The 24,031-nt window shown below is 41.7% G+C and overlaps 1 protein-coding gene across 13 annotated transcripts in view; it reads left to right on the forward strand.

The window, feature by feature from the left end:
• ncor1 (nuclear receptor corepressor 1) overlaps positions 1-24,031 on the forward strand; it is a 402,479-nt gene that overhangs the window by 97,514 nt on the left and 280,934 nt on the right. For 12 of the 13 annotated variants that reach the window (XM_060848164.1, XM_060848169.1, XM_060848173.1 and 9 more), the window contains 3 exons: positions 4,722-4,901; positions 7,094-7,207; positions 20,436-20,495. In XM_060848164.1, coding sequence (XP_060704147.1) covers positions 4,722-4,901; positions 7,094-7,207; positions 20,436-20,495 — 354 coding nt within the window. The remainder of the gene's footprint in view (positions 1-4,721; positions 4,902-7,093; positions 7,208-20,435; positions 20,496-24,031) is intronic. The other variant, XM_060848167.1, reaches the window with a different exon arrangement.

Raw genomic sequence — 24,031 nt, forward strand, 5'->3', positions numbered from 1 at the left:
GACTTTCACTGACTACCCTATCTAATCCTTTGATCATCTGGTATGCCTCTATAAAATCCCCTTTAAGTCGTTGTCTTTCCAATGAGAACAGACCCAAGTCTCTTGGCTTTTCCTCATAGGACCTTCCCTCCAGACCAGGCAACATCCTGGTAAATCTCCTGTACAACTTTTGCAGTGCTACAAACGATCTTCCTGTAATGGGGTGACCAGAACTGTACACAATATTACAAGTGCGGCCGCACTAGCGTTTTGTATAGTTACAGCATGATGTTACAGCTCCAGAACTCAATCCCTCTACCAATAAAACCTAACACACTGTGTGCCGCCTTAACAGAACCATCAACTTGGGTGACAACTTTCAGGGATCTAAGTACATGGACATCAAGATCCCTCTGCACATCTACACTACCAAGAATCTTTCCATTGGCCAGTATTCTGCCGCCTTGTTATTCTTCCCAAAGTGAATCACCTCTCATATATCTGCATTGAACTCCATTTGCCACCTTTCAGCCCAATACTGCAGTTTATTCAAGTCCCCTTGCAATCTGCAACATTTTTCCACAGTGTCCACTACTCCACCAACTTTAGTGTCATCTGCAAATTTACTAACTCATCCACCTATGCCTATGTCCAAGTCATTGATAAAAATGACGAACAGCAGTGGTCCCAACACACATCCTTGTGGCACACCACTAGTAACTGGACTCCAGGCTGAATATTTTCCATCAATCACTACTCTCTGCCTTCTTTCAGAAAGCCAGTTTCTAAACTAAAATGCTAAATTACCCTCAATCCCATGCCTCTGCATTTTCTCCAACAGCCCACCATGTGGAACCTTATCAAAGGCTTTACTGAAGTCCATGTACACCACGTCAACTGCCCTATCCTCATCCACATGTTTGGTTATTTTCTCAAAAACCGCAGTGATGTTTGTGAGACATGACCTGCCCTTGACAAAACTGTGTTGACTATCTGCAATCAAATTGTTGCTCGCTAGATGATTATAAATCTTGTCTCTTATAATCCTTTCCAAAACATTTCCTACAACAGATGTAATGCTGACTGGTCTATAGTTACCTGGGTCATCTCTACTATCTTTCTTGAACATTCGCACAACATTTGCAATCCTCTAGTCCTTTGGTATTAAACCTGTAAACAATGATGACTTAAAGATCAAAGCCAAAGGCTGCAACACCACCTCCCTAACATCCCAGAGAATCCTTGGAAAAATTCCATCTGGCCCAGGGGATTTGTCTACTTTCACACCTTCTAGAATTGATGATGCCTCGTCCTTGCTAACCTCAATCCTTTCTAGTCTAATATCTTGAATCTCATTTTTCTCCTCTACAATATTCTCTTTTTTCTGTGTGAAAACCAATGAGAAATATTTATTAGCACCTCTCTGATCTCCACAGGGTTCACATACAACATCCCACTACTGTCTTTGACCCTATTTCAACCCTAGTCATCCTTTTATTCCTCACATACCTATAGAAAACTTTAGGTTTCTCCTTTATTCTATCTGCTAAAGGCTGCTCATGCCGTCTCTTTGCTCTTCTTAACACTCTTTCTAAATCCTTCCTAGCTAATCTGTAACTCCATCGCCTCATCTGAACCACCTCATTGTCACATAAGCCTCCAGCTTCCGTTTACCTGTTCCTTAAACCAGCTCCACATTTCAATTGTTCCCATCCCCTGCATTTTGCTACCCCATTCTATGCATCCTAAGTCTTGCTTATTTGCATTATAATTGCTCTTACCCAATCAATAACTCTTGACCTGTGGCATGTACCTATCCCATTGCATTGTTAAACTAAACATAACAGAATTATGGTCACTCTCTCCAAAGTGCTCACCTACCACTAAATCAAACACCTGGTCTGGTTCATTACCAAGTACCAGATCCAGTGTGGCTCCCCTTTTGTTAGCTCTTCAGTATACTGTGTCAGGAAACCCTCCTGCACACATTGGACAATAACTGATCCATCCGACGTATTAGGGTTATAGCACTTCCAGTCACTGTTGGGGAAGTGAAAGTCCCCCATAATAACCACTCTGTTCCTTTCACTTCTACTCAGAATTGTTTTGCCTATCCTCTCCTCCATATCCCTGGGACTCTGCGGAGGCCTGTAAAAAATCTCCCATCTGCGTGACCTCTCCTCTCCTGTTTCTAATCTCAGTGGATGAGTTCTTGTCAGGAGTGCTTTCAGCCACTGATATACTTTCCTTGGCTAACAAGGCCACATCTCCCCCTCTTTTTTTTATCGCCTTGCTGTTCTTAATGAAAGATCTAAACCCTGGAACCTGCAACATTCATTCCTGACTCTGATCTATCCATGTCTCTGACATGGCCACAATGTCAAAGTCTCAGGTGCCTATCCATGCTGCAAGCTCACCTACATTCGGGTTCTTCTAGCATTGACGTTGACACACTTCAAACCAGCTTGCTGTCTACTAATACATTCCTGTCCATGCACTCCACACTCTTCCTCCTGTGCACTGGAACTACACCTCAGGCTCCCAAATGCCCGCTGAGCTAGTTTAACCCCACCCGAATAGCACTAGCAAATTTCCCACCCTGGATATCAGTCCCCCTCTAGTTTCAGTGAAGACAGTCCTGTTTGTAGAGGTCCCACCTTCCCCAGAATGAGCCCCAATTATCCATGTACCTGAAACCCTCCCTCCTGCAGCCACAAGTTCAGCTGATATCTCTTCCTATTCCTTGCCTCACTATCACGTGGCACGTGTAACAAACCAGAGATAACAACTCTCTGTTTGTTCTTATGCTCCAACAAGCTTCTTGCTCTCTGAATTCTTACTGAAGGGCCATGTCACTTTTCAGGCCTCAAAATAAGGTCACAGTGTGCGAAGTGTTATTGTAGCTGCTTAATCTTGAGTCTAGTCAGCAGTCAACAGATTCTTGGATGCTACAGATAACGAAGGATATGGGGATTATCCAGGAATGTATCGTTAATGACCAGAGATCAGCTCTGATCTACTCTCCCCCCATGTATTATGTTCTTATACTGGGGCATTTTTAGCAAGAGGTATTGAATAGAAAAACTGAGATGTGGTGGCGGATCTACGTGAAGGTTTAGTAGGACAACAGTTGAAGATTCTCTGCAATTTTTGGCTGCACTCCATTGGAACAATATTAAGTTATTCCAGAGGATGTAGCATTAATTTACTGAATGTGTGAAGAATATTGATTTGAGACTGGAAGAAAGGACTTTTCTCTCCAGAACAGACAGGATTATGAGGTGATATGAGAGAAATGTTTAACATGATAATGATTAAAGTTATTTTGATCAGGATGGTTATTGAATTATTTTGTGTTTTGAGGCTATATATAAAATTTGTTTTCGGGTGGTGAGCAGGGAAAATTTCTTTTGCACAGAATTTCATGGAATGTACAGCACAAATACTCCATTTGGTTCAGAAAGTCCACATCGACGATGTTGCTCTATGTCAAGCTCCTGCCGTCATACTTCTACTCACCCTGCGAATGTATACTTCCATTTTTTCCTATTATGTTTATCTAGCTTCCCTTTAAATGCATCTAAACTATTCGTCACAACTACCCACTCTCTGGATAAAGGACAGCAGAGAGAATAAATGGAAGGGTGAGAACATTTCATCTATATGTGTTGAGGCATCTACTTTAGTATTGCTAATGATGAATTAACGTTTTGGAACATACCTGTGTATATTTAATAAGGAATTGATGGATGTACAGTCATAAACAGTGTTGATTCATTTGAGTATTTTAATGAATATGCAACCTTAAAGTAGGTCCAACAAATTTGCTGTTATCCAGTATTTTCCAACATTTTCAGTTTTTTTGCCATAAAGATTCACAGAAAAATTGTGTTTAACTATGAGTGATCATTGCATTCACTTTAGGTTTATTTAATGCAAGAATCACCAGACAATTTGATGTTTGACTAAATAGCAGCATGCAAGCTTAATAGCTTTATTTGTTTCTGAAAGAAACTGGGTAAAATATACCTCTGACTCTATCTCCATTCTCAAAAGGATTTCAATGTGATTGATTGCAGTTCTCGAATTAATAAATTCTAATTTGGAAATAGTTTGGAATTCAGTCTGATCTTAGTTTATCTTAACTCCTGTGTACTGGGGGAAAATCTTCTGCCTTTTCACCTATGAATATTAACTTCATGGTTTGAATCCTGTCCTCTTTTGATTTCACCCACTGGGAATAGTTATGTATTATTTGCCTTGATATTCTGTGGTTAACACATTCCAGTGCATAACTGGTAATATTTCTATAAAGTGAGGACAGCAAAGATTTTGGTTGCTGTTACAGCTGGAAATCAGTGGTTGCGCTTTGTTCTTCTCTACTTTTTTTTCCCTTAAGCTTTGTACTAATTAACCTTGATTGGGCCTTTTCAAGAGAAAACATTTTCTTTCAGAGGGTGGTGTGAATCTGAAATGCACTTCGTGGGATGGTAGTAGAGACCAGAAACATTACAGCCTTTAAAAAAGTACTTTGGATGAACATCATAACATGCAAGGACGTGGGCCAAGTACAGGAAATTGGGATTAGCGCCTTTAATGGCAGTTATTGTTGGTGCAGACTTTATGGGCTGAAGGGTCTTTTCTGCGGTTTATGACTCTGACCATGACTCTATGCTTTTAATAAAATGTTTGTGTGAAATCTGCTCATCTTCTCTCTTCCCCCTCTCACTTTTATTTTGAAGGAATCTTTTTCAGTCAAGGCTGATGTCCCATCATCACCAACGACCAATCAGCAGGTTGGAGATGAACAAGATTCATCTCCTTCCAAACTATCCAAAGAGGAACTCATCCAGAGTATGGACCGTGTTGACCGAGAAATAGCCAAAGTGGAACAGCAAATCCTCAAACTGAAAAAGAAACAGGTACTGAAAATTTCTGTAAGGGGTAAGTCATTGGATTTTTATATGTAAGTGTGGAGCTTCTTCCAGCTCTTTTGACTTTTAACATTGGTAAGGAACATGAAACAAAGAATACTTGCGTTTATATAGTGCATTTCCTAACCAGGATATTTCAAAGCACTTGGAACCAGTGAAGTAGCTTTTGAAAAGGTAGTCCCTATTTTAATTTAGGAATCATAGCTAATTTACTCATTTTCATTATTAGTTATATCAGATTGCTTGTTTCTGTGCCATTAGTTGAGGGTAACTAACGATCATGGCACAAGAGAACATGCCTCAGCTGTTCTGTGAAAAAACATTAAAGGTGCATTGTAATCTGCAAATGTTTAAAAGATGAATAGTTGACAATTACAGCTAAAGTATCACTTTATTATCTTATATTTGGAGTCAGTGCTGCAAATTCCCATTATTTTGTTTGTTGTTGATTCAAGATTATGGACAAACCTGCTGTGATTAAAATTATTCATCTGTATGTTCATAAAATATAACAGCATATTGTCAGGTAGTCAATGAAACAATTGCTAATTGTCTTAAATGATGTCTTCACTTCAGGGTTAGTTTTCTGGATCTTCTCTCTTCCCTGGTTCCTCAGCAAAGCAATGCACTGTTTCATGCGTTGTAGTTATTTAAGCTTCAGTAATTAGACATCTTTTCATTCCTTCATAACTGAAATGGATACCACTGAATTGAAAAGCAAGAATACTGCAGATGCTGGACATTTGAGATAAAAGTCGAAATGCTGGAAAAATTCAGCAGACGAGGCATTACCTGTGAAATGAGAGAAATAGAGTTAATGTTCCAGGTCTGTGACTTTTCATCAGAACTTTATTTCTCTCTCCACACTGATGCTATATAATGTGCTGTGTTTATTCCAGGATTTCCTGTTTTATTTTATTTCAGGACATCACCTGGAGAGGTTTTGCAGTGGGATGCTGTTCTTTGGAATTTTTGCACTATTCAATCAGTGCAGATTCTGTTTGCCAAGGTGTAATGATGTGGATGGATGTGGAGGACAGTCGTAACAAGCAGCCATCATTGTATTTTCTGTAGACCTTTTCTAATTTGTTGCCATGCAGCAGTATTGTCATTGCAAATCTGATTTGTACACTTTTTCTAATTACAGCAATGTATCATTGGGCATTTATCGGGAGTGATTTTCTGTAATTAGTTTAGAAAGGCTGATTCTTAGTTTGCTTTGTTCTGAAAGGTAAAGTACCATTTTCTGCATGAACAGTGAAGACATTTGTGAATTGTCCTTGAAACTGGGATTAATAACAGTATTTTAGTCCTAAGGTTCAAAACTGAGCATTGACAACCCTGCACTCTGAAACTGGAAATCTTGTATTAAGAAACAAATATAGTCTGGAGTTAGAGATCTCTGCCAATTTGTTGATTGGATTAATGATTCCAGGTGATTAACGGTAGATTCTGAAACTTGTCTTATCTCAGTTCCTTCCAAACCACAGACCTTTGACTTCTATCTGTAGAAATATTGGATTTATTTCATTGCTTACTGCAAAGGAGAACGTGATCTTGTTTGCATTCAGCAGAAGTCCCAAAGTGATCAAATGACAGTATATGATAACTCCATGAGTCTTTGGGCAAGGAATGCAAATCAGCTTAGTTGATGGTTATAACTTAAAAATTTCTGAACATGAGCCCAGTTTTTCACGTCTTGTAAGAAATTAATATTGGAGCCTAATATTGCTGAATTTGAATACCTCTGGCCTGATATCCAGAGTGGCAATTCCACCAAGAGCCACTGGATAGTAATCAGAAACAGGAACTACAGCTGAAGCAAGTAGCAGGGAGGGATGCAACCATGAAAAATGTAAATATAGAGGTATGTATACTGCAAGCCAGTGTAAACCAGCAAGAATGGTAAATTTTGGTTGAGAGAGCAGCAGCCCTTTGGTTGAGGTTAAGGTTTGTAAGGTGGAGAAAGTGGAGTGTTGGAATAATCCATTGTGGAGATGATCAGTCTTTTATTTTGCTTGATGCATCAAGCACTCCCCATGTAACAGTAATCACAATGTTGTGATTTGATAGAGCATTTGAGCTTGTGATTACTCCAGTGCTAACCAGTGGCAAGTAAAGCTGGAATAGGTTGTGTATGTTGGCAAGAAAATTGACTTTGTCTTTGTGTTGCTTCATAGCAACAGCTTGAAGAGGAAGCTGCCAAACCTCCAGAGCCTGAGAAACCAGTCTCCCCTCCTCCAGTGGAACCAAAACATCGCAGTATTGTCCAGATTATCTATGATGAAAACAGGGTAAGGCCTAAACTTCATGGAGTTTTCACTATTTCTCTTCTGAGAAAGTTGAGAGCTTTCTAAGAAATTTATCTTGTGTTGTTGGTTGCATTCTACAAAGAATCTAGGGAGGTTTGGTGGAAAATGCCAGGTACCAAATTGTAGGCTGCAGATGGCTATGCATGATAATAATAGGCCAGCGTTGTCAATTACTGAGATGAAACAGCCATGAATGAAACATGTCAGCATGTTGTTTCTAAATCCACTAAGATAAGCAGCCTTTAATTTGACATGTCCTGCCCTCTTCAGTTAGTTTTCTCATGGAGTTTTTTTGAATTCAGTTGGCTAAACAAGGCAATAAGAGCATCCTTGTTCTCTAGCACTTTTAAAAATGCATATGGGCTTAAAGCCACACTACTTGATTAACATAGAAACATAGAGTACACAGTGTGTTTCAGGCGTCCAAATTTAATTGGCAGGAAGAATAAGAGAGTGTGCCGGTGCAACCAGGCAAACTTCACTATTGCAAAGCATTAGTAGATAATTAATGGCTTTATGTGTGATTATATTCATTTATCTGTTTTTTTCTCCATCTCTAACATGAGCAAGCTGTATAAATTCAGTCAGCCAATAGTGAATTCTATTCTGGTATAAGCAACATAAAGACCTGCGATTATCCAGGAATTTCTTATAGGTGTCACTGTTTATCAGATTTTCTGAGTTACATTTATAGCTTTTGTAACTGGAGGGTCTCCAAATCCATATCCAAAATGAATAAAAAATTTATGAAGGTAATGGTGATTCTCCCTATTAGCTCCACAAACAGCAGCGTAGAGTCAAACAGCACAGATGAGCCCTTTGATCCATCAGGTCTGTACTGACCTATCTAGATAAATTCTATCTTCAAGCACTTGGCACTAAACCTTACCTATTATGACATTTCAAATGTTGATTCATGTAATTTTTAAAAGTTGTGAGGTTTCCCTCCTCTACTACTACTACTACCAGGCAATGCAATCTAGATTTCCAACAAAGTCTGGATGGAAAGAAAATTTTCCTCAACGCTCATGTTAAACCTCCTATCCTTCAGCTTGAAATTATGCCCATTTGTTCTTGACCTTTCAAGTACAGGGAATAGTTGCTTCCTATCCACCTTATGTATGCTCATCATAAGTAGTAGTTAATGAAAGAGCATTTGTTTAAGAGTAATAGTGACTCAGTGGTTAGCACTCTTTCCTATCATGCGCGAACCAGAACCGTACGCAGTACTCCAAGTGCGGCCGCAAACTCCACCCAGACAGATGCCTGGAATCGAACCTGGGACCCTGGTGCTGTGAGGCAGCAATGCTAACCACTGAGCCACCGTGCCACCCCAAATGTGGCTTATCTGAAGTTTTGTACATCTATGGCAAAACTTGCCAACTTTACATCCGATACCCCAGCTGATGAAGGTATGCTAGACTGTTTTCTATGGCCAAACTGGTTTTGTATCCATCTAGCTGGCTCACCTTGGATCCCATGAGACTGTATCTCCTGTACCAGCCTGCCATGGAGTACCTTATCAAAATCCTTACTAAAGTGCATGTAGATAATATCCATAGCCCTTCCCTCATCAATTATTCTTGTCACCTCCTCAAAAAACTCAATAAAGTTGATGAGACAGGATCTACCCTGCACAAACCTATGTTGCCTGTCAGTAACAAAATCCATTTGCTTCCAAATGTGAATAACTCCTGTCTCTTAGTATCTTCTCCAACAGCTTCCCCATCACTAATGTCAGGATCACTGGCCTATAATTACCATGATTATCCCTGTTTCTCTTCTTAAACAAAGAAACAACATTGGCCATTCTCCAGTCCTCTGGAGCTTTGCCTGAGACCTAAAAGGATGCGAAGAAATCCATTAATGTCCTAGCTATTTCTTTCCTTGCCTCCCACAGTATCCTAGAATAGATCCAGTCTCGTCATGGAGATTCGTCTCCCTTTAATGTATTTCAAGACACCCAACTACTACTTCCTTTATGTTGACTTGCCTGAGAGTATTCACACACCTTTTCTAACCTCAACATCTCTTAAGTTCCTCTCTTTGGTGAGCAGCAATGTAAAGTATTCATGAAGGATTTCACTCATTTTCTCTAGCCCCACGTATAACCTCCCTCCTTTAACCTTGTGTGAGCCTACTCTTTCCTCAGCTATCCCCTTGCCCCTAATGTATGTATAAAATGCCATGGGATTCTCGTTAACCCTCCTGGCCAAGGACATATCACAGCCCCCTTTAACTCTCCTAACTCCCCGTTTGAGCTCATTCCGACTTTGTCGAAATTCTTAAAGGAGTTTGTCTGTTTTTAGTTGCTTAGACCTTAGATATGCTTTCTTTTTTGACTATACTGATAAGTTCCCCTGCCATTCCTGCCTTCACATGAACATGCCTGTCCTGCACTCAAGTCTACTGGTCCTTCAGACTTGCACATCTCTGATATGGATTTACTCTCAAACAGCCACTCCCAATCCACATTCTCTACTTCTTGTCTAATTCGGTTACAGTTAGCCTTCCCCCAATTTAGCTGCTTCTTCCAAAGTCCACTCTTGTCCTTATCCTTAAGTTTCTGAAAATTTACAGAATTATGCTCACTATCCCCAAAATTCTCCCCCACTGCAATGTTGATCATTTCCCAATGCCAGGTCGAGTTTGACTCCCTCCCTCATTAGACTAGACTACAAAAAAAACCCACCTGGACATACTTAACTAATTGCACCCTGTCCAAACCTTGGCACTAAGTGAGTTCCAGTGAGTATAGGGGAGGTTAAAATCACCCAGCACAACAACCCTGTTGTTTTTACATCTTTCCAGAATCTGACTACATATCTCTTCCCACCTCTCTCCACACCCCCCCCCAGCTGGCACCTGGAAGGGTTGTAGTATAATCCCAGCATTACAAGTGAACCCCACCTATTCCCGTTTCATCTAAAACATCGATATCCGGGAATGTTGTGCTGCTGATCCTAGAACATTACAGCACAGTTCAGATCCTTTGGCCCTTGATGTTGCATCAACCTTTGAAACCAAACTGAAGCCCATCTAACCTACACTATTCCAGCAGTGGAACCAAAACAGATCTTTGCAGTACACCACTAGTAACTGAACTCCAAGATGAACATTTCCCATCAACTTTCCTGATGAAGAGCTCCTGCCCAAAACGTCGATTTTCCTGCTCCTCGGATGCTGCCTGACCTGGTGTGCTTTTCCAGCACTATAATTTTGATTATTTCCCATCAACCACCACCCTCTGTCTTTCAGCTAGCGAGTTTCTGATCCAACCCGCTAAATCATCCTCAATCTTATGCTTCCCTATTTTCTGCAATAGCCTTGCCAAACGCTTTACTGAAATCCATATACGCCACATCAAATGTGTTACCCTCATCCGCTGATGATGTCACCTTTTCAGAGAACTGAATAAGGTTTGCGAGGCACAACCTACCCTTCACAAAACTATGTTGACAATCCCTAATCCAATTATTCCTTTCTAGATGATTATAAATCCAATCTCTTATAATCCTTTCCAACACTTTACCCACAACGGAAGTAAGGCTCACTGGTCTACAATTTCAGGGTTGTCTCTACTCCCTCTCTTGAACAAGGGGATGACAGTTGCTATCCTCCAGTCTTCTGGCACTATTCCTGTAGACAAAGACGATACAAATATCAGAGCCCAAAGGCTCTGCAATCTCCTCCCTAGCTTCCCAGAGAATCCCAGCATACATCTCATCCAGCCCAGGGGACGTCTCTATTTTCACACTTTGCAGAATTGCTAACACCTCCTCGTTATGAACTCAATCGTGTCTAGTCTAATAGCTTGTATCTCAGTATTTTCCTCGTCAACATTGTCTTTTTCCAGTATAGATACTAACGAAAAATTTTATGCCTCCTATCTTTTCAGACTCTATGCACAACTTCTCACTACTGTCCTTGACAGACCCTAATTTTACTCTCGTCATTCTTTTATTCCTGACAAACCTGTAGAAAGCTTTAGGGATTTTCCTTGATCCTACCTGCCAAAGATTTCTCATGTCACCACCTAGCTGTTCGCTTTCTCTTTAGGTCCTTACTGGCTAACTTGTAACTCTCAAGTGCCCTAACTGAGCCTTCACATCTCATCTTTACATAAGCCTCCTTCTTCCTTTTGACAAGAGATTCAAACTCTTTTAGTAAACCATGATTCCCTCACTCGATCACTTCCTGCCTGCCTGACAGGTACATACTTCACAAGGACATGCAGTAGCTGTACCTTGGACAAGCCCCACATTTCAATTGTGCTCATCCCTTGCAGTTTCCTTCTCCACCCTATGCATCCTAAAACTTGCCTAATCACATAGTAATTGCCTTTCTCCAGCTATAACTCTTGTCCTGCATTACATACGTATCCCTTTCCATCGCTAAAGCGAACGTAACCAAATTGTGGTCACTATCACCAAAGTGTTCACCTACCTCCAAATCTAATTCCACAGTACCAAATCCAATGTGGCCTCACCTATTGTTGGGCTGTCTGCATACTGTGTCAGGCAACCCTCCTGCGCACATTGGACAAAAACTGATCCATCTAGAGTACTCAAACAATAGCATTTCCAGTTCATATTTGGAAAGTTAAAGACCCCATAACTGCTGTCCTGTCACTCTCTCTCCTATCCAGAATTATCTTTGCTCTTCTTTCCTCTACATCTCTGGAACTATTTGGAGGCCTACAGGAAATTCCCAACAGGGTGATCTCTCCTTTCCTGTTTCTAACCTCAGCCCATACTACCTCAGAAGACGAGTCCTCAAACTTCTTTCTGCTACTATAGCACAGCCCTTGACTAACAATGCCACACCACCCCCTCTTTTACCATCTTCTATGTTCTTACTGAAATATCTTAAGTCCTGGAACCTGCAACAACCATTCCTGTCCGTGCTCTATCCATGTCTCTGAAATGGCCACAACATCAAAGTCCCAGGTACCAACCTATGCTGCGAGTTCACCTTTTCCAGATGCTCCTGGCGTTGAAGTAGACACATTTCAAACCACGTTCCTGCCTGCCAGTACATTCCTGCAGCCTTGAAACCTTATTCATTACCTCACTACTCTCAACCTCCGGGTTACCGGAGCTACAATTCACAGCTGAATTAGTTTAAATCGTCCTGAAGAGCATTAGCAAACATCCCCCCCCTCCAGGATATTTGTACCCCTGTGTTTCAGATGGGGGACATCCTACTTGTACAGGTCTCACCTATCCCAATATGAGCCCCAATTATCTGGGTATCTGAATCTTTCCCTCCTGCACCATCCCAGTAACCGCATGTTCAATTGCTCTTTCTCCCTATTCCTCACCTTGCTAGCATGTGGCACGGGTAACAAACCAGAGATGATAACTGATTAATTGTTCTAGTTCTAAGCTTCCATCCTTGGTCCTTGAATTTCTGCCTTACATCCCCATCCCTTTTCCTGCCTATGTTGTTGGTGTCCATGTGGACCATGATTTGAGGCTGCTTCTCCTTCACCTTAAGGATACCAAAAACATGGTCCGAGACTTCAAGGACCTTGGCATCTGGGAGGCAACACACCAACTGCGAGTCTCTCTCATTTCCACAGGTCTCTGTAAAACAACAGCATCATAATTGCATGCATTAATCCAGGCTCTAAGTTCATCCATCTTAGCTGTTATACTATTTGTATTGAAGCAAATACAGTCCAAACTGTCATTTCTGCTGAGCTTTGCAACCTCTCCCTAACAGCTGTTCCTCATGCCTATATTTATCTTAGACTCCAGCTCTGCCCCTGGCTACTTTATGACTTTCTACTCTGGTTACCACTACCCCGACTCCCCCATCTCCCACACCACCATCCCATCCCCAGCCACATTTGTTTGAACCCTCCCAGGGACACTATCAGTCCTCCCAGCCAGAATATTGGTGCTCCTCCAGTTAGGTCCATTTTTGTACATGTCTCACCTTCCCTGGAAGGCATCCCAATGATCCACATATCTGAAGCCCATTCCCCCTACACCAGCCTTTTAGTCACATGATCAGTTTTGCTTTGTGTCCACTCCTAGCCTCAGCACGTGGCACGTGGTGGAATCTTGAGATTACTGGCCAAGATGTCCTACATTTTAGTTTACTACCTAACTCTCTGAATTGTCATTGCAGGACCTTGTCACTCTTCCTACCTATGCCATTTGTGCCAAAAGTGACAATTACTTCTATCTGTTTCCCCTCCCATTTCAGAATGGCCTGTACCCACTCAGAGACATCCATGACCCTGGGACCAACATACTATCTTGGAGAATGTCTCATGGTCACAGAACTGCCTATCTGTACCCTGACTATCTAATCTCCAATTAGTGTTGTTCTAATACACTTTGTCACTCTCCTCTGTACAGCAGGACCAGCTGTGGTGCCACCCACAGCAGCTGTTACCCTTCATTCCACTCCAGTGGTATCCAGAACAGAATACTTATTTGACAGGGGGACAGCTGCAGGGGGCTCCTGCACAGACTACCTGTCCTGTTAGCAGTCACCCATCTATCTTCATGAAACTTGGGTGTGACCACTTTTTTTAAATAACTTTCTGTGCTGTTGTCTGCCATTTGTGTGCTACTTAGTGTCTCAACTGCTGTTCAAGCAGAATCATTTGCTCAGTGAGCAGCTGAAGCTGGATACACTTCCTGCAGATATAACTATCAGGGATGCTGTCAGTGTTCATGATTGACCACATCTTGCAGGCAGAATGCAAAACCCACCATTGCCAACTCCCTGAAAACTCCAAATACTGGAGATAACAGTGGGTCAGGTAGCAAACATACAGAGAGACCAAGCTAATGTTTCGAGTCTAGATGATTCTTCACAGCTGAAGTTAAATGTGTAGGAGGCAGCATTTATGCCATGGTTTGGGGGAGGGGGGGGAGGTGGGATTAATGGTGGCGTGCAGAGTGCTTTGGGCAGAAACGATGCTGATAGTTCAGATTAAGTATCGGAATATGAGAATGGCAGGATAATGGTGTATCTAACTGCTAGACTGGAAAGAGCAGAGTCCCACTGGGGTGAGGAAGGGGAGAGAGGAAATGGTGACAGAATGTAACAGCTACAGCTGAAAGAAAGGGAAGGAATGAGATTGGGTTCACAATTTGAAAGCGTTGAATTCAGTATTAAGTCCAGAAAACTGTAAAGTGCCTAGTGTGACGATGAGATGTTGTTCCTCCAGTTTGTGCTGTATAATACTGGAGCACAGCAGCATGACGAAGACATACATGTGGATGTGTGAACAGGACTCTGTTAAAATGACTGGCTATGGGAAGGTCAGGGTTATGCTTGCGCACAGCCAGTAGGTGTAGGAGCCAGCTGATGTGGTACATTTGGACTTTCAGAAAGCATTTGACAAAGTCCCGCATAAGAGATTATTGTGCAGCATTAAAGCTCATGGGATTGGGGGAAGTGTATTGAGATGGATAGAAAGCTGGCTGGCAGAGAGGCAACAAAGAGTAGGAATTAATGGGTCATTTTCAAATTGGCAGGCAGTAACTAGTGACGTGCCACAGGGATTGGTGCTAGGACCCCAGCTATTCACAATATGTATTAATGATTTGGATGAGGGAACAAAATGTAACATTTCAAAGTTTGCAAGTGATACCAAGTTGGGTGGGAGGGTGAACAGTGATGATGATGCAGAGATCATCCAGCATGATCTGGGCAGGTTGGGTGAGCGGGCAAATCAATGGCAGATTGCAGTATAATTTGGATAAATGTAAGGTTATTCACTTCAGAAGCAAAATCAAAAAGGCAGATGATGACTTGAATGGCTGTAAATTGGGAGGCGGAAATGTGCGGCGGGACCTGGATGTCCTTGTGCACCAGTTGCTGAAGGTAAGCATGCAGGTGCAGCAGGTGGTAAAGAAGGCAAATGGTATGTTGGCCTTCATTGCGAGAAGTTAAGAGCACAGGAGCAGGGATATGTTGCAGTTTTACAGGGTCTTGGTCAGGCCACACCTAGAATACTGTGTTGTTTGGTATCCTTTTCCAAGGATGCTCTTGCCCTCAAGAGATTGTAGTGAAAGTTTACCAGGCTGATTCTGGGGATGGCGGGACTGATGTATGAAGAGAGATTGATTTAACTGGAATTCAGACGAATGAGGGGGTATTCATAGAGAGTAAGAAAAGTCAAACAAGACTAGACAGGGTAGATGCAGGAGAATGTTTCCAATGATGGGTGTGTCCACAGCAAGGGGTCACAGTCTGAGGATTCAGGGTGGGCCATTTAGGACAGAGATGAGACACGTCTTCACCCAAAGAGTGGAGAGCATGTGGAAATCATTATCACAGGAAATATTTGATGACAAAACATTGAATGTATTCAAAAGGTGGCTAGAGATAGCACTTGGTGTGAATGGGCTTGAAGGTTGTGGGGAGAATGCAGAACTCTGCTATTGAGTTGGACAATCAGCCATGATTGTGATGAATGATGGAGCATGCTCAAGGGGCCAAATGGCTGCCTCTTACCCTTATCTTCTATGTTTCAATGTTCTGCTAAGCGGTGGCCTAGCCTGCATTTGGCTTCTCCAGTACAAAGTCGGCCACATTGGGTGCAGCAAATTCAATACACAAGATTGGAGGAGGTACAAATAAAATGCTGCTTCAGCTGGAAAGACTATTTAGGCCCTTGGATGATGATCAGGAAGGAGGTGAAGGAACAGGTGTTACACCTTCTGCGGTTACATGGGAAGGTGTCTGTGTTCATGGTTGATGAACGGACTAGGTGTCCCAGTGGGAATGATCCCTGTGAAATGCAGACAGGGGGACTGAGGGGAAGATGTGTTTGGCTGTGGTGTTCTGTTGTAGGTGTCTGAATGGTGGAAAATGATCATTTGAATGTGGAGACTGATAGGAAGAGAAGTGAGAACAAGGTGGCCCTGAATACACTGTTGTAAGTGATGGGAAGGGGACAAGGGCAGAAGAAAGGTTGGATGCAGTTGAGGGCCCTGTCAACCACAGTGGGCAGTAAACCACAGTTGTGGAAGAAGCAAGCCGTGTCAGCAATGCTGTTTTAGGAAGTGGCGTCATCTGAACAGATGTGACGTAGGTGAAGGAACTGAAGTACGGGATTGAGTCTTTGCAGGATGTGGGGTGTGAAGAACTGTAGTGAAGGTAGCTATGGGAGTCAGTAGTGAATGGCAGTGGACAGGTTATTCCCTGAAATGTAGACAGAGGGGTCAAGGACAGGAAGGGAACTGTCGGAAATGGACAACATGAAAGTTGTGGAGGGGTGGAAATTGGAGGCCAAGTGAACAAATTTTTCAAGATTCTGATGGGTGCATGAAGCAACACCAAAGCAACAAAGTTGTACATGGTGAAAAAGACAAATGGAATTCTTATCTGAAGGAAGAGCAAGATTTCTTTGTGTAGGGATTCCTCGAAGAGATGTGGCAGTAGGTTGAACATGACATAGAAGCAAATTACTGCAAATGCTAGAATCTGTACTGGAAACAACAATTGCTGGAGATCACACCAGCTCAGGCAGCATCCATGGAGAGAGAACAAGCTAATGTTTCGCTTCTAGAACATTGAACAGTACAGACCCATCACTCGTCAATGTTGCATCAACCTGTGGAACCAATCTGAAGCTTACCCATCCTACACTATTCCATTTTCATCCATTTATATACAGTATTTTGCATATAACATTGGTCCTGCATGTTGTGGATATGGGGCCTTTCATCTTTTTGAGTAGTTGACGTAGTGTGCCGTGGATTGGTCTGTACCATGTCCAGTGGTCGTATGAGTCTCGTTGTCATTTATGATATGTTCTTGATCTGACATAGAGTGACAAGTAAATCAGGATGTTGGTTGTCCAAATAGCATTGGCTGACAAAGCTGTTGGAAGATAGGATATCTGGTCGCATGGACACATTAGACTGAAGGGTCTGTTTCTGTGTGTACATCTCTATGACTCTGTGGCTATATGTTTATCCAATGGCCATTTAAATGCCCTTCAAGTTGGCAATTCTACTGTTGCAGGCAGTGCGTTCCATGGCCCTGCTACTCTGAGTAAAGAAACTTACCTCTGACATCTGTCCGATATCAATCACCCCTCAATTTAAAGCTTTGTCTCCTCGTGCTAGCCATCACCATCTGAGGAAAAAGACTCTCACTGTCCACCCTATCTAACCCTCTGATTATCTTGTATGTCTCAATTAAATCACCTCTCAACTTTCTTCTCTCTAACAAAAACAGCCTCAAGTCCCTCTGCTTTTCCTATAAGACCTTCCCTCCATACCAGCTGACATCTTAGTAAATCTCCTCTGAACCCTTTTCCAAAGTTTCCACATCCTTCCTATCATGCGGGAACCAGAACCGTACGCAGTACTCCAAGTGCGGCTGCACCAGAGTTTTGTACAGCTGCAGCTTGACCTCGTGGTTGCGAAACTCTGTCCCTCTCCAATAAAACCATATGCTTTCTTAACAACCCTATCAACCTGGGTGGCAACTTTCAGGGATTTCTGTACATGGACACAGAGATCTCTGTGCTCATCAACACTACCAAGAATCTTGCTATTAGCCCAGTACTCTTTATTCATGTTGCTTCTTCCAAAGTGAATCACCTCACACTTTTCAGCAATAAACTCCATTTGCCACCTCTCACATCAGCTCTGCAGCTTATCTACGTCCCTCTGTAACCTGCAACATCCTTCAGCACTATTCATGACTCCACCGACCTTAGTGCCATCCGCAAATTTACTCGCCCATCTTTCTACGCCCTCATCTAGGTCATTTATAAAAATGACCAGCAGCAGTGACCCCAAAACAGACCCTTGCAGTACACCACTAGTAACTGAACTCCAGGATGAACATTCCCCATCAACCACCACCCTATGTTGTCTTTCAGCTAGCCAATTTCTGATCCAAAATGCTAAATCCCCCTCAATCTCATGCCGCTGTATTTTGTGCAATAGCTATCATGGGGCATCTTATGCGTTACTGAAATCTATATACATCACATCAACAGTGTTAGCCTCATTCGCCTGTTTGGTCACCATCTCAAAGAACCCAATAAGGTTTGTGAGGCATGACCTACCCTTCATAAAACCGTGTTGACTTAGCCTAATCAACCTATTCCTCTCTAGATGATTATAAATCCTATCTCTTATAACCATTCCCAACACTTTATCCACAACCTAAGTAAGCTCACTGGTCTATAATTACCTGGGTTGTCTCTACTCCTCTCCTGGGATAAAGAGTCCAGCTGTCTCTTCATCCGAGCTGGTGTGTGCTGAGGCAGCATTTATGCTATAGTTGGCTCTTAGGTTTAAAATTGAACTTGTAAACTAAAAATTTAAGTTATTGCTTTCTTAAAAAAAAAGCACCTCCAATGTCCTATCTGAATTCCTTGTTTAAGCAGAAGATGTCCTAACTCTGCTAACCCCTTTAGAAAGACAGATATTCGCCCTGTAGTGCAGTGTGATTCCTTCACCTGTTAAAATATATTAATTGCTTTGTCAGAGGGAGGTAATACATAAGAAATTTATTTCTTTTTCTGAGGAGGTAATCAGGTGTATAGTTGAGGGTGGTGTTGTTGTTTGGACAAGGTCTCACATGGGATGTGATCAAGAACCATAAAAGCACGTGTGATCCAGCTTGACAAGATTGTTCCAAATTTGCTTAGTGGCAGTAGTCAGGGTGCTGATAGAAAGCTGTTTCTCTGACTGGAGGCTGGGGTACAGTGGCATACTACAGGAATTGGTGCTGGATTTCTTATTACACAAAAATCTGAAAGAACTGCAGATTCTGGAAATGTGAAAGAAGAACAGAAATTTCTGGAAAAGCTGAGGTGGTCTGGGAGCATCTATGGAGAGAGCAGAAATTATATTTTGGGCTCGATGTCCTTTCTTTAGAAGTAATTTTGTTTTTGATTTGGGTTCCTAATTGTTCAGCATATGTAATGATGCAGAAGAAATATGTGGTGGATCATATGTAAGATTGTGGATAACGCAATCACCTGGTTGGTTAGTAGTGAGGATGGGGGTCTCTGACAGGATGATCAGATGGGGAGCTCGGGATCACATGGGGAGATCGGCAGCAGATGGAATTTAACCCTGCGAAGTCTGTGGTGATGCACTTTGGAAGAAGTAACAACACAAGGGAGTAATTGATGAATGGCAGGACATTGGGAAGCTCAGAAAAATAGCTGCAGTTTGGGATACGCTTGCCCATAGATTCCTGAAATTGACAGGACAGGTTTGTAGGGTAGTTAAAGGGCATACTGAACATTTGTCTTTAGGAATCGAAGCACAGGGTATAAGAGCAAGGAGCTTATGTTGGAGTTGTACAAGACTTTGGTTAAGCCACAGCTAGAATGTTGTGTGCATTTCTGATCTCCACACTATTGGTAGCGTGGGGGAGGTGGTGGTAGAGGCAGGAGCAGGAGATTCACCAGGATTTTGTCTGGAGTGTAGCGTTTTAACTGTGTAGAGAAGCTGATACTTTGTTCGTCATTCATTCATTCATGGGATGTGGCCATCATTGGCGTGGCCAGCTAGCATTTAATGCCCATCTGTAATTGCCCAGAAGCAGTTGAGAGTCAATGACATTGCTGTGGATTAGGAATTACATTTAGGCGAGACCAGGTAAGGATTACAATTTCCTTACCTAAATATCATAAGTGAATCAGATCGTTTTTTCCGGCAAGCAATAATAGTTTTGTGAACATCATTCTACTTTTTTCGTGATTCTAGGTTTTGTTTTTTATTAAGTTCAAATTGTGATAATACCAGTACCCTATTGGCTCCCCAGGATAAGCTCTGATTGATTATTTTCTTTGGAGCTGAGAAGGCTGAGGGGGACATGACTGAGATGTGTAAAAATTATGAGGGGAATGGACACAGCCTGGAAACAGCTGTTCCTTTTAGTTGAAGGCATTATTTAAAGTGAAATGTGAGAGGTTTAGACAAAATGATATTTCTCCTAAAAGATATTGGGAATCTAGAATGCACGCCCTGGAAGGGTAGTAGACGCAGGAGACCTCACAACCTTTTAAAAGTACTTGGGTGAGCACTTGAAATGTGCTGGAAATGGGAACAGAGTTGATAAATTGCGTTGACTCAATGTGCCAAATGGCCTCTTCTGTACCCTGTAATTCTGTCAAAATGCTTAATGCAACTGTAACAAGTAAAATAAACTGTTTAAATATTTGAAAGGTTAGGATGCTTGTGTTAACAATTATGTTTGTTAGCAGAAAAAAGCAGAGGAAGCTCACAAAATTCTTGAAGGTCTGGGTCCAAGAGTAGAATTGGTAAGTGTCATGTATCTACTGTCCATGCAATGCCCTTTGTCTGCTGCATGCTTCTGATTTCAGTCATTCCAATGCGACCCCTGTATTGCAACTATCAATAGGTTGCAATTATAAGATGCGCACAGTTGATAGGATTACCAATGATTGGGAGATTACCAGTGGTTGCATTCCTTTGTTCTTTGTGACCTGACGTGGGCATGGCTGCAATGTGAAACACTCAGAAAAGATTCCATGTCCAACATCACACACTTCAAATCATGATCTGACCTGAATAGTGACTGCACAATATGGACAGCCTATGATGAGTGGTTGTGCCAGTTTTTTGTGAGAGATGTGTGGACTTTTATATTTATGACTTTTAACAAAGAATTTCCATCAACATAAAGTTGGAAAATATCTGCAAGGAACATTTGTAGCTGAGAACATAAATTGGAGCAGGAAAAATCCACATGGTCCATTGAATCTGCATCACTACTTATTGCATTTATGACTGATCTTTGACTTCAGCTCCTTTTTGCTCCCTGCTTCCTGTTTCACTTTATTCTTTGAGAGACCAAAAATCTTCCTGTCTCAATATTAAATAGTTTCATTGTGGCGAATTCCTAACTCCCAGGGGTAGAGAATTTCATTGATTTGCAATCCTTTGAATATAGAAATCTCTCCTCTTCTCAGTCCTCTTTGAGACTGCATTTTTGTTGTAAATTCCCCATCGAGAGAAACAACCTTGATGTCATAAACTTAAATGCTTCAATACAATCACCTCTCATTCGCTAAATTCCAGAGAATATAGACAAATTTATTCGTCTTCTCATCATAGATCAAAGCAGTGTCATGCACCTACATGATGCACTGCAACATCATATCAAGGCTTCTCTGACAGCTTCAGCCCCATGATCTTTAGAAGAACAAGGGCAGCAACTGAAAGTTCTCCTCCAAGCCCCATACAATCCTGGTCCACAAATGCTCCACTATCACATGGCCAAAATCCTGAAACTCCTCCTTCCAAAGCATTGTGGGTGTCCCTAGACTACAAAGACTACAGTGGGAGAAAGTAAGGACGGCAGATGCTGGAGATCAAAATTGAGTGTGTGGTGCTGGAAAAGCACAGCAGGTCAGGCAGCATTCGAGGGGTTCCTGATGAAGGACTTATGCCCGAAATGTCGATTCTCCTGATCATTGGATGATGCCTGGAAGACTGCAGTGGTCCAAAGAGGCAACTAAGATGCAACTCCAGGGTATTTAAGAATGGACAATAAATAAATACTAGCATTTCCAGTGATGTTTAATTCATATTTCATGAATTTAAGAAAATTCTATCTCTAGGATGTTTGCTGTGATACCTGCATAATTTTGGTCTCCACATTTAAGGATGGAGATACCTGTGGGTATCTCCTTCCTTAAATGTGAAAACCAAAATTACATAGTTCTGTACCTAGTGTAAAACTAATTGGAAATGGTCTGTCACTGTACTGACACTGGTTATGGGCCTGTTCCAATAACAATAGGATGCAGTGCTGATAAGTACTGTTCTCTAACTGTGCAAATTTGGGTAGAGTACCTCCCTCTTTTCTGAAATAATGGGACTGAATTTGCAACTTTGCAATCTGCAGCAACCGTTCAGAATCTACAGAGTTTTGAAGCAAGACCAACAGTGCATTCACAATCTCTTTTGCTACCTCTTTCAACACTATTGTGATATCAATCCTGGGGGTGTCTGCTTTCAGTACAGTTACTCTCTCCATTATTGATTTTTCATTAATGCTAATTTATTTCTGTTCCTTATTCTGACAGTACCTTGGTTCGATTATTTCTGCAAGATTTTGTGCATCTTCCTCTGTAAAGGCAGTCCCATAATAGTCATTTCAAGCTTCTGCCATATCCCCATTTCCCCTCATACGTTTTTGTGTGTCAGCCTGCAATGGACCTATGATTATTGGATTACTTGCTGTATGGAAACAGGCCCTTCGGCCCCACACTGACCCGCCGAAGCGCAACCCACCCATACCCCTACATTTACCCCTTCACCTAACACTACAGGCAATTTAGCATGGCCAATTCACCTGACCTGCACATCTTTGGACTGTGGGTGGAAACCGGAGCACCCGGAGGAAACCTACGCAGACACGGGGAGAATGTGCAAACTCCACACAGTCAGTCACTTGAGGCGGGAATTGAACCCGATCTCTGGCACTCTGAGGCAGCAGTGCTAACCACTGTGCCATCGTGCCAGTCATTGTTTCTTTTTAATAAATTTACAAAAGCTTTCCCAGTGTACTTTGCATTTGTTGTTAGTTTACATTGATATTGTATTCTCTCTTTATCCATTTCTCAGTCCTCTGTTAAATTCGAAGCGCTCTTACTCCTTTGATTACTATGTTTTTGGGTAACTTTAAAAGCCATTCTTTTAATCTAATACAATCTTTAACTTGATTGGTTATCTACAGTTAACTCACTTTTCCTGCTTGTTTTCTTTTGTGTGTCAAAGGATGTTTGTTGTGAACCACCTGTTGATTGTTTTAAATACTCAGCATTACCTGTCTACAATCCTAACTTTTAATGTATTTTCCCAATATATCATAACCGACTTGTCCTTCATACCTTCATGGTTTTTCTTTGTTTAGACCCCAGTTGAATTACATTTTAATGCACTCTATTGACTTCAAACTGAGTGGAAAATACCATCATATTGTGGTCACATTTCCCTAAAAGACGTTTTGCAACAAGCTCATTACTTTAGCCCTTTCTCTTTGAAAATATTAGCTATAAATGGCCTATTCCACAGTTGGTTCCTCCATATGTTAATCTAGAAAACTATCTTGTACACGTTTCTGGAATTTTGTCCTCCATGGCATTGATGCTCATTATTCAGTCTTTATGTAGATTGAAGTCATTCGTGATTGTTGCATTGCCCTTGTTACATATGCTGCTGATTTCTGCTGTGTATCTTACACTACCACTACTATTTGACCAATAAACAATAACTACAAATATTTCCGACGAAGAGTCATGTTGGATTTAACATTTACTCTGTTTCTGTCTCCACAGAAGCTGCTAGACTTGCTGAGTTTATCCAGCAATTTTTTCATTTCAAATTTCCAAGTATCCATAATATTTTGTTTTTGTTATCCTACCAAATTTGTTGCACCTTATTTTTTACCTTAAACAATTTCTGCATCTTGTTCTTCAGATCTTGGAATCTCCACAGTGTGGAAAGTGGTCATTTGGCCCAATGAGTGTGCACCGGCCCTCTGAAAGGCATCCACACAAGACCCGGTCCCCTCTATCCCTATAACCTTGTATTAATCATGGCTAATCCATCTAACCTGCACTACCTTGGACACTAATCTGGGTCCCTGGCGCTGTGAGGCCACAGTGCTTGCCCCATCTAAGATCCTTTCTCATTAACGCCCTAAATGCATCCCTTATTAGCAACACTACTACCACTGTTTCCTTTTTGCTTGTCCTTCTAAATTTTGAATATTTTTGAGTAATCTGTTCCCAGCCATGGTCACTCTTTAGCCACCTGTCTGTAATTG

Source organism: Hemiscyllium ocellatum, chromosome 31 (assembly GCF_020745735.1).
Source record: "Hemiscyllium ocellatum isolate sHemOce1 chromosome 31, sHemOce1.pat.X.cur, whole genome shotgun sequence".
Lineage (NCBI taxonomy): Eukaryota > Metazoa > Chordata > Chondrichthyes > Orectolobiformes > Hemiscylliidae > Hemiscyllium > Hemiscyllium ocellatum.